This window comes from Neoarius graeffei, chromosome 27, assembly GCF_027579695.1.
Source record: "Neoarius graeffei isolate fNeoGra1 chromosome 27, fNeoGra1.pri, whole genome shotgun sequence".
NCBI lineage: Eukaryota > Metazoa > Chordata > Actinopteri > Siluriformes > Ariidae > Neoarius > Neoarius graeffei.
This window is the reverse complement of record NC_083595.1, coordinates 36,419,115-36,431,123: the sequence shown is the minus strand read 5'-3', so window position 1 is coordinate 36,431,123 and position 12,009 is coordinate 36,419,115. Positions and strand designations below refer to the sequence as shown.

The window sequence follows — 12,009 nt, the reverse complement described above, 5'->3', positions numbered from 1 at the left end:
TTCCTCCGGGTGCTCCGGTTTCCCCCACAGTCCAAAGACATGCAGGTTAGGTTAACTGGTGACTCTAAATTGACTGTAGGTGTGAATGGTTGTCTGTGTCTATGTGTCAGCCCTGTGATGACCTGGCGACTTGTCCAGGGTGTACCCTGCCTTTCACCTGTAGTCAGCTGGGATAGGCTCCAGCTTGCCTGCAACCCTGTAGAACAGGATAAAGCGGCTAGAGATAATGAGATGAGATTCATTCATTCTTTTTGGGGCGGCACAGTGGTGTAGTGGTTAGCACTGTCGCCTCACAGCAAGAAGGTTCTGGGTTCGAGCCCAGTGGCCGACAGGGGCCTTTCTGTGTGGAGTTTGCATGTTCTCCCCATGTCTGCGTGGGTTTCCTCCGGGTGCTCTGGTTTCCGCCACAGTCCAAAGACATGCAGGTTAGGCTAATCGGTGGCTCTAAATTGACCGTAGGTGTGAATGGTTGTTTGTCAGTTCCAAGGCTGGTTCAGGGCCGGTGCTGGTTCACAACTCGTTCAACTTGCAAGCCAGGTGAGAACCAGCTTGCTTTTCCATCGCTCACGGTGCTAAGACACGTCATTACGTCGCTGTATACATCAGTTACGTCGCTACGTTTGCATAAACCTTGGCGCGAATATCGAAGCAAAAACAACACGGAAGAAGCAGCAGCAACAACAACAACAATAATAATGGATGACTTCGCGTTTGTACAGCTGCTGCTTCTCGTCGCTTAAAAATGGCGATCTTTCGCGGTCTTGTTATTGTTGTCGGTCTTAACAACTCCCCCCCCGTTGACATAAGTGGCTCTTTCCTCTGGCCCAGCAGAGAGTTGGTGCTAGCCTGGAACCGTTTTTTCTGGCCCCAGAGCCAGTTCTTTGTCAGTGGAAAGAGAAAACCCGGTTCCAAACTAAGCACTGGCCCCGAACCAGCCCTGGAACTGCTTTGGTGGAAAAGGGGCATATGTGTCAGCCCTGTGATGACCAGGGTGTACCCCGCTTCTCACCCATATTCAGCTGAGACAGAGTCCAGCTTGCCTGCGACCCTGCACAGGACAAGTGGTTACAGATAATGGATGGAAATATTCTTTAAGTCAACTTTAAAAAGAAGACAACTTTAAAATTAATCTATACTGTAAAGGTGTCAATAAAAATGTGCAAATAAAAAAGTCAACTTTTACATAGTCAGCTTAAAAGCAAGTAATTTTTATAATAAAACTTAGTTTAATAAAACAAAGTTTAAAGATGTCAACTTTAAATAAAAAACAAATCAATTTTAAATAAAAAAGTCATCTAAAAAATCAAGTAAATGTAAAAAATAATTTCTTTATACAGGTAGGTGTTCTCCTGCACTGCCTTTTGGCATGCAGCACCTCCACCGGTGCCTTGTTTGCTAGCTGCAGGGTCGTCAGCTGGGGACCACCGCTCATAGATGTTTCGCCCCTTACCCCAGAACATCTCCTGGTGGCGGGGCAGTGAACAGGGACGTCTCCCTGCCACCCCCTGCAGCTAGCATTCTTAAATTGTACCTGCTCCCCATGCTACATCCCTCCGTCTCAGCCAGAGCCAAAAACTTGCCTTCTCTGCCTCCTCAGATAGCCCCCTAATGGCCCTCTGCAAACTGGTGCCACGCAGGCCTAAGTCTCTCAGCAGCCGGGTTGTCGAGTCTGCCACAAAGCCTCTTACCCCTACCTCCACAGGGTATAGCCTCGTACTCCATCCGGCTTCCCTGCACTCTACCAGTAGGTCAGAGTACTTTGCCCTCTTCCTCTCATGGGCAGCTGCCAACCCCTCTTCCCATGGCACAGTCAACTCTACCAACAGTGCTTTTCTCTCCACTGTGGTCCACAATACCATGTCAGGTCGTAAGGAGGTGCTGCAGATCTCTTGGGGAAATTGAAGTTGCCTGCCCACGTCCACTGCCAGCCTCCACTCTGCACCTTGATTGAGGAGCTTTGATGGTAGAATCCTTCCTAATCCGGCTGGCAGTTCTCCCTGCCTGAGGAAGTGGATGCGATGTTGGGCTCCCACTGTCTCTTCTCTGCTCGCCTCACGCCTTGCTGTTTCCACGATCTCGGCCAGCTTTCGGAGGATCTGATCGTGACGCCATCTCAACCTCCCCTGTGTCAGAGCTGTCCTGCATCCTGACAGGACATGTTGTAACGAAGCGTTGTTGGTACCGCATAGGTCACAGGCTTGTTCTGTCCCCAGCCACTGATGTAAGTTACGAGGGCAGGGTAAGGTGTCATACGTTGCTCGGATTAGGAAACTAAGGCGGGCCTGTGGAGTCTTCCAGAGATCCGCCCAGCTGACAGTTTTTCTCGTCATCCCCTCCCATGTTGTCCAACGGCCCTGCTGGCCCTGAGCGATGGCCTTGACTTTGAGCTCCTCCTGCTCCATCCTGGCCATCTCAGCAGCCACCAGGTCCTTCCTCTCCTTCTTACTTGCTCTGGACCACACACGGGGTGGCTCCCTCCATCCAAGGCCCGCCCTCCCTAGCTGGACCATGCCAACCACTTCCTGGTGTTGTATCCTGCTTACTACCCTCTGCACCTCCTCCTCCACCTTCCACTTCCTGCCCGTCTTAACCCGTGCCCACTGGTCCTTCACCGCTGCATCGGAAGACTCCCTCAACTCCATTACAAGCCTTGCCTTCTCCTGCCTATACCCAAGGGTGATGGACTTCAGGGGCAGTTGGAGTGCATTCCATCCATACAGACCTGTTGCTGAAAAGCACTTTGGGAGCCCCAGCCATTTACGGATGAAGGCATTGGCTTTTGTCTCCATCCGAGTTACAGCTGAGGAGGTGACCTCGGAGAGCTTCAGCGGCCACATTACTCTTGGGTACAAGATAAAGTGGTAACACCACACCTTGTACTTTCCGGGCAACTGGCTGGTGTCGATCTTCTCCAGGCCTGCTGATAGCTGCTGCAGAATGGTCCTCCCCATCGACTTGTCTGAGAGACTGGATGTATATTGTCTTCCCAGACTGCGGATTGGTTGGTCAGCAATGAGGGGGATGTTTTCTCCTCCTATGGTGAACACAGCCCTGTCGTTACGTTCTCCCTTGCGCATAGAGAGGCTCCTAGACTTGCCCGGTTTAAACTTCATTCTGGCCCAGCTAATCAGCTCGTCCAACCGTCTGAGCAGCCTCGACATGCATGGAGCCGTTTGTAGAAGGCATGTGATGTCGTCCATGTAACTTCATAATGGGGGAAGCCGTCGGCCCTGCGGCAGTCTGACTCCCCCCACCACCTGCCTTGCTCCTGTTAGAATGACCTCAAACGCAGCCACAAAGAGGATGGGGGAGATGGAACACCCCATGGCAATGCCTACCTCCAGTTGCTGCCACTTGGTGGTAAAATTTTGCAGTCTGAAGCACATGTGCATATTCTGAAAGTAGCTTGCTATCATGGCCTTGATGTTAGTGGGGATATAGAAGAAGTCCAATGCAAATGCAATGAGTTGGTGGGGCACTGAGCCATATGCATTCACTATGTCTAGCCAGACTACATGCAGGTCCTTCTTCTCCCTCTTTGCTGTCTGGATTTGATCCCATATCATTGAGGCATGTTCCACACACCCTGGGAAACCGGGAATCCCGGGTCATTCTTCTCGCCATTACTGAAAAGAAGATCTTCCCCTCAACATTCAGCAAGGCTATACTTCTAAACTGATCGAGGGTTCTAGAGTTTTGCTCTTTAGGAATTGGGACTGCTACCACCCTCTGCCACTCAGCGGGGATGGTCTGTTTAGTCCAGGCAGTTTTCATCAGTGTCCACAGGAGTTTCAGCACTTGTGGGCAGTTCTTATAAAGTTTATATGGGACTCCATTTGGCCCTGGTGCTGATGATGACCTTGCCTTGTGGACAACTTGCCTTACTTCGCTGAGTTTAGGGGAAGACACATCGAATTCTGTTGTTGGTTCAGCTGGCTTGGGCACATAGCCTGGCGAGCTCAGCTGTTCACTCCTGGCTGGGTCACTATACTGGGCCTGAATGTGTTTCTCTAGGTCCTCCTTGGATACCTCCAACACTCCACTGTTTTTTTCCTCCAGAAGGCCTCGTGCATGCCGGAATGGATTCTTGAAGAAGTTCGCCCTCTCCTTCTCCTTCCTTTTCCTCCGTCGTCGGATGCGCTCGGCCCTTCGTAGGACGGCCAGCTTTCTTCTGATGTCTCTCCAGAGGGCCTTTAGACCCTCTTTCTCTGCATCTTTTGCTTTCCTCCAATGCTTCCGGAGACGCCTTCTATCTACCACCAGGTCCTCGATTTCCTTCTCCCTCCTTCCTTTGGCCCTTTTGCCAGCTTTCCAGCTGACAACTTCGCCAAGCCTGCTGTTACATTCTTCATATAAAATCTCGCCAAACAGGTTCAGCCTCGATTCTACTGATCCACGCAGAGCATTCTGGAGCAGTCCACTCAGATGTTCATCCAACCTTCTCCACTCCTCCGTCTCATTGGACTTTGGCCATTTGATTCTGTTCCTCTGCACTAGGGTTTCCAGGCTTCTGGTTTGTGGGGATGGCCTTGTTCCTGGGTTGCTTGGGGGTGCTGCTGGGATGGCTTCTTGGGGATCGTTACATTCCCTCTCTTCCTCCTCCCTCCTCTCATCCTGTTCTTCCTCTACGACACTGGGCCCGACGGCACTGTGGTTTTCAACCTGGCCTTGGATCCCACTTGTCTGACCTGCCTGAGCAGTGCAACGTCGCTTGAGGCTCTCTCCACACTTTTTCTTCCCCATATGGATATGAAGACCCCTAAGTGTTGTCATTCTTTCCCATCCGCACCCGCACTTTCTAAGAATCTTAGTCTCGTTAGTCATCATACTAATGTCCGAAACCGTGTGATCCGTCCTGGTAGGCCCTTCTTCCATCCCGCCTCTCGGAGGGCCTTCGGGCTGTTTCTTCTGCACAGGACAAGTGGTTACAGATAATGGATGGAAATATTCTTTAAGTCAACTTTAAAAAGAAGACAACTTTAAAATTAATCTATACTGTAAAGGTGTCAATAAAAATGTGCAAATAAAAAAGTCAACTTTTACATAGTCAGCTTAAAAGCAAGTAATTTTTATAATAAAACTTAGTTTAATAAAACAAAGTTTAAAGATGTCAACTTTAAATAAAAAACAAATCAATTTTAAATAAAAAAGTCATCTAAAAAATCAAGTAAATGTAAAAAATAAAAATTTAAAGATGTAAAATTTAAATGTCAGTTTAAAATAGACAATTAGAAAAAGAAAAAAAGACAAGTAACTTTATATTTATTTACAAGCAAACTATTATAGAAAATATGCTATGGCAGATAAATTAACTGACACCACTGAATGTTCACTTGCTTGATTACTTCCACCAACTTTGTTGGAAGAGGTTATGTTTTCACCTCCGTTTGTTTGTCTTTTCCCAACATAACTCAAAAAGTAGTAAACAGATTTTGATGACATTTTGAGGAAAGGTGGGCCATGGGCCAAGGAACATGTGATTAGATTTTGATGCAAATCTGTACATCTACACAGAGCTAGGATTTTTTTTTTGTCTTTTCCCAACATAGCTCAAAAAATAGTGAACAGATTTTGATGACATTTTGAGGAAAGGTGGGCCATGGGCTAAAGAACATTTAATTGGATTTTGATGCAAATCTGTACATTTATGCAGAGCCAGGATTTTTTTTTTTCATTTGTTTGTTTGTTTGTTTGTTTTTTTGTCTGTTCCTAACGTAGCTCAAAAAGTAGTGAACGGATTTTGATCAAATTTGGTGTACAGCTTTAATATTATCCGAAGGTCAAGTCATTTGATTTTGATGCTGACGTGGCTTGGCGGAGATATGCACTCTACTGAATGCCCTTCAAGTTTTGTTTTTCTTTAATGCATGTTTTATATCTGTTTCTGAGTCTGATTCCTGTAGTGCCTTGTGAGTTTGACTTGACGTTTAGATTGCAACTTTTACAATAGTAAATACAACCCCGATTCCAAAAAAGTTGGGACAAAGTACAAATTGTAAATAAAAATGGAATGCGACGATGTGGAAGTTTCAAAATTCCATATTTTATTCAGAATAGAACATAGATGACATATCAAATGTTTAAACTGAGAAAATGTATCATTTAAAGAGAAAAATTAGGTGATTTTAAATTTCATGACAACAACACTTCTCAAAAAAGTTGGGACAAGGCCATGTTTACCACTGTGAGACATCCCCTTTTCTCTTTACAACAGTCTGTAAACGTCTGGGGACTGAGGAGACAAGTTGCTCAAGTTTAGGGACAAGAATGTTAACCCATTCTTGTCTAATGTAGGATTCTAGTTGCTCAACTGTCTTAGGTCTTTTTTGTCGTATCTTCCGTTTTATGATGCGCCAAATGTTTTCTATGGGTGAAAGATCTGGACTGCAGGCTGGCCAGTTCAGTACCCGGACCCTTCTTCTACACAGCCATGATGCTGTAATTGATGCAGTATGTGGTTTGGCATTGTCATGTTGGAAAATGCAAGGTCTTCCCTGAAAGAGACGTCGTCTGGATGGGAGCATATGTTGCTCTAGAACCTGGATATACCTTTCAGCATTGATGGTGTCTTTCCAGATGTGTAAGCTGCCCATGCCACACGCACTAATGCAACCCCATACCATCAGAGATGCAGGCTTCTGAACTGAGCGCTGATAACGACTTGGGTCGTCCTTCTCCTCTTTAGTCCGAATGACACGGCGTCCCTGATTTCCATAAAGAACTTCAAATTTTGATTCGTCTGACCACAGAACAGTTTTCCACTTTGCCACAGTCCATTTTAAATGAGCCTTAGCCCAGAGAAGACGTCTGCGCTTCTGGATCGTGTTTAGATATGGCTTCTTCTTTGAACCATAGAGTTTTAGCTGGCAACGGCGGATGGCACAGTGAATTGCGTTCATAGATAATGTTCTCTGGAAATATTCCTGAGCCCATTTTGTGATTTCCAATACAGAAGCATACCTGTATGTGATGCAGTGCCGTCTAAGAGCCCGAAGATCACGGGCCCCCAGTATGGTTTTCCGGCCTTGACCCTTACACACAGAGATTCTTCCAGATTCTCTGAATCTTCTGATGATGTTATGCACTGTAGATGATGATATGTTCAAACTCTTTGCAATTTTACACTGTCGAACTCCTTTCTGATATTGCTCCACTATTTGTCGGCGCAGAATTAGGGGGATTGGTGATCCTCTTCTCATCTTTACTTCTGAGAGCCGCTGCCACTCCAAGATGCTCTTTTTATACCCAGTCATGTTAATGACCTATTGCCAATTGACCTAATGAGTTGCAATTTGGTCCTCCAGCTGTTCCTTTTTTGTACCTTTAACTTTTCCAGCCTCTTATTGCCCCTGTCCCAACTTTTTTGAGATGTGTTGCTGTCATGAAATTTCAAATGAGCCAATATTTGGCATGAAATTTCAAAATGTCTCACTTTCAACATTTGATATGTTGTCTATGTTCTATTGTGAATATAATATCAGTTTTTGAGATTTGTAAATTATTGCATTCCGTTTTTATTTACAATTTGTACTTTGTCCCAACTTTTTTGGAATCGGGGTTGTAGGAATTATAGTTAACTTTTAATTCATTTGCATTTTATTTTATTAGGAAAGCCTAATTCCGCTACTTGATTTATTTATTTATTTGTTTGTTTGCTTTAATGTACATTCAACACTTTTTACTTAAACCCCTAAAAAGCTTTCTTTTTCTCCCCCCAAATACTTTATATAGTATTTGACATATTTCCTGACCTCCCTAACATCTGTCTTTGAACTGCTATTATATGTGATTTCCAATTCAACAGGGAAATGCATTATAAAATTGCATAGTACAGATGCAACAGATAGAGCTTAGGTTGAAAAACTAAAGTATTAATTGAATTATCTGCACCATGACCAAACAAACTTTCCTGATGAATACTGAGAATGTAGTAGTTTGATGTGATTTGGTGTTCTTCTATACAGAGACATACTAGGCTTGGTTCTGCTAAGCCTCACCTCTGCAGCGCTGCTCAGGCTCTCCTTGTTCTCACTGGCTCTCACGAGCAACAGGTATCGGTGCTGGTCAGTCTCATAGTCAAGACTGCGGGTCAGGCTGATCTCTCCACTCTCCTGATCAATGCTGAACAGGCTGCTGGGGTTGATAAGTAAGCTGTAGCTGATGGGCTCCTTCTGGAAAGACAGTGCTGGAGTGACCAGAAAGCTGGAAAAGAAACAGAAGAAACATGTTACAACAAGGATAAAGGGTCAACGCTGAAATCTGGTGAAATGAAAGTGTTTATAAAAATGCTGCCTTATAAGACAAAGTTTCTACCCAGGTATAAAATGAAAGAACATCTCTCTCCCTTGACAAGTGTGTCATTACAACTTCATGCAGTGTCAATGAAAGAGTACACATTTTGCAAATTGAATTACAGAACGATAAAACCATAAGCAAACATCTATCCATTTATCCCACAGAGTATCATGGTAACAGCACCCAAGAGGAGCCTATGTGAGGAGTTCTGTGAACCAACTTGTGCTGGGTCACGTAATCTTAATCACCGTTGGCCTGAGGGTAAAAACAAAGCCCAAAACCATCATTTCTCCAATAGATTACGGTATAACCTAAAACAATCACTGGGTACAGACTGAAACTGGTGATGAAAGCCTTGAGGGTCCAGAAACTGATCAGGCAGCAGCCAGACTACTGCAACATGGCTGCCCTGATGATCAGCATTACAGTTATAGGCAAAAGGAGAAGTGAGAGAGAGAACAGGATGGAGTCAGGTGGAAGGAAGGAAAATGAGAGGAATAGCTGGGTCCAGCTTCATGGAAGGATTGCAAGCATGTGGTTTACTGTGTGTTCAATCAATTTTTGCTTTGATTTTGAAAAAAATAAAAAGTTTTAAAAATGATGTTGTCTTTAAAACAATAAATATTACAAAAGCCCTCCATTGCTTGCTTTTCATCATTTTTCTTTCATTTCTGGGTTCAAAGTATTAATGATCTTGAATAAACCAGATTTGTATGATCAGGATTGGCCCATATCAGTGGGTTAGCAGGGCTAAGCCCCCCCATGTCTTTCAAAGGCAAAAGAAAAATCAAGATAAATTTTCATATTTTGGGCTTCCAAATTATCTTATCTGCAGTCAATAAACATTTTTAAGAGGATTATTTGTAGTTTTTTTTTTTTAACTGAATGTAACGGCACCACTGGCGGTCATACAAATTAGACATACAAAGTGATATGAAGTGAGGCTGTGGGCTAACTGTAACAAGCCCAGTGCTGTTGGCAGAAGTACTTTCTGCTGTAGGATCATTCAGCCAATCAGTGACATTCATGTCATGTGACTACACAGCATGACACGCCCCCTAACAATGGGCAAATATATTCTAGTGCATTTTGGTGACTTTTCTGTAATACGTCACCAGTAGGCATGCTGGGGACTCAGTCGCCGTTGTAATAAAAGGGAACGAAAAGGATTATTTACTCTATTATTATTATTATTATTATTATTATTATTATTATTATTATTATTAATTCGCTAACATGTTTGGAAACTGAAATTTGATCGAGTAAACATGATTTGTCTAAGTACAAATTATACAAAAGGACACATGACAAAACCATAAGTGTAGTGGTATTTTTAGTTTGAACAAAGGGGTTAAAACAAAAGGTTATTTGGTTATTAACCTTTGTGTGGTGAAACAAGAATAAACAATTAAAAACAAACAAAAAAAAAATCATTATTGTAGAAAAGAATCAATTTCCTGTGTTAATGTGTGCTAAGAAAAAAAAATTCAAACAAAAAGCTGTTTTCCCATTTTTCTTCTGAAATTAAAAAAAAGATTGAACACACCATACATGAACCAATATGCTTGTTTAAACTCCTTACTGTGATTTTAGTTTTAATTTATGAACATGCTGGCCAGTCTGAGCTAGCACTGAATTCATGTTCACGTCACTTCTGAAGTTAAGAAAGTTTTCTTAACTTGAGCAACTTCTAAAATTCTAAAGTTTCCTGAGAGCAAATGAGTAAAGCCAAGTGTCTACATAGCATTTTTTTTTTCCTGAGCACCAGCATCTTTTTTCAATTGTTCCCAATAAGGAGAAATGGTAGAGAAAAACACTGCACCAAGCGTCTTTTTTTCAGAAGGGACACACCCCGAAGAGCTCCCCGGTGCCCTGTGAGCTCTTTTCTGCCAGAGAAAAGCTCTGTATGGTCACACACCCTAATGGTCCAACACCACCATGGACCATAACCATATTTGAACCTTGATGAGGCAAAAGCTCAGGCTCTTCTGAAATGCCACACAAGCATTTAGGGTATTTAGGCCATTTCCATCACACCTAGATTCCAAATGGCATTATAAACCTAAACAAGAGTGCTCTGAGGGCACAATATTCCCTGCTGACAACTATGCCATAACTCTGCTAAAATGTGACTGAATTGAACAAAATTGCAATATGCATATTACCAACATATAACAAAGAATCCTGTCAAATTTCATGAAATTCCTCCAAAAATTGTGAGAGGAGTTGATTTCAGAAGGTGAGTACCCTTCCTGGAATGGACGGACATCGCCACGACATAATCGACATAATCCCCCTTTGGGCCTTTCAGCCAGCGGGGGATAAAAATTGTGAGGGAAGTTGATTTCAGAAAGCAAGCACACCTTGACGAAATTACCAAAGTACAAGTTTGTTAATAATCAAGGACATAACTCTGGTAAAATGTGCCCAAATTAAACGAAATTTCAATATGCGTATAACTGTCGTATAACAAAGCCTTTAGCCAAGTTTGGTGAAATTCCTCCACAAATTGTGAGAGGAGTCGATTTCAGAAGAACGTACACCCTCATGAAATTGTCAAAGTACAAGTTATTTAATCAAGGGTCAAAACTCTGGGAAAATTTTCACAAACGAAATTAAATCGCAATATGCGTATTACCATCATATAACAAGGCCTTTTGCCAAGCTTCGAGAAATTCATCCAAAAATTGTGAGAGGAGTTGATGTCAGAAGGCGAGCACACCTTCATGAAATTGTGAAAGTACAAGGTTGTTAATCGAGGGCTGTAACTCTGGTCAAATGTGACCGAATTGAACAAAATTACAATATTCATACTACCGACATATAACGATGCCTCTTGTCAAGTTTGATGAAATTCCTCCAAAAATTGTAAGAGGAGTTGATTTCAGAAGGAAAACACGCTCTCATGAAATTGTCAAAGTATAATTTTGTTAATCAAGGGCTGTAACTCTGGGGAACATGTGACCCAATTTAACAAAATTGCAATATGTGTATTACTGACATAAAGGATCCTGCCAAGTTTTGTGAAATTCCTCAAAAAAATGTGAGAGGAGTTGATTTCAGAAGGTGAGTACCCTTCCCGGGATGGACAGACAGACGGACATTGCCACGACATAATCCCCCTTCGGGCCTTTTGGCCAGCGGGGGATAACGTAGCTGCTTACTTTTGGGCACACCAAATCCACCACTGGCCATTGCTGTAACTGATCCATTTGTGTCAAATTTCAACTCAAAATTCTTCACATTTCTGTCTCAGATTCCAAATGACTTCAAAACATTAAATGTGGCCATGTGCTTGGCCCAAAACACACTTGCCATTGCCTTATCTGCCCTAAATTCCACCCTATGTCTGCTAGCTTCATTTAAATGTCATGTAACCATCAACAAATCCTTGCAAAATTGGGAAATATATTTATTCTTCGTCAGCCTGGCATTTTCATTCCAAAAAGCAAGTATTTTATTCACCTACACTTACCAGACCACTAATACCCAGCTATTTCTTTCCAGGTAGTACCTGTGCAATGTCTCCATGGTATACATATGCATATATTATGAATTTTCCATTTTAAAGGAAATTATAGGAAGTGATGTGAAAGTAACACCTGTGACACATGGTAAGAATAACGAGAAGCCACATTTTAGGATTAGCTTATGTCTCCCAGCTGTAGGGATTGTGTTTATTCTTGTGAAATGTAATTAAAAATCAGTGCATAT

The 12,009-nt window shown here is 43.0% G+C and overlaps 1 protein-coding gene across 1 annotated transcript in view; it reads right to left on the bottom strand.

The window, feature by feature from the left end:
• si:ch211-186j3.6 (neural-cadherin) overlaps positions 1 to 12,009 on the bottom strand; it is a 556,420-nt gene that overhangs the window by 352,704 nt on the left and 191,707 nt on the right. Inside the window, exon 4 of the mRNA XM_060911426.1 lies at positions 7,998 to 8,202. Within this exon, the coding sequence (XP_060767409.1) occupies positions 7,998 to 8,202 (205 nt within the window). The remainder of the gene's footprint in view (positions 1 to 7,997; positions 8,203 to 12,009) is intronic.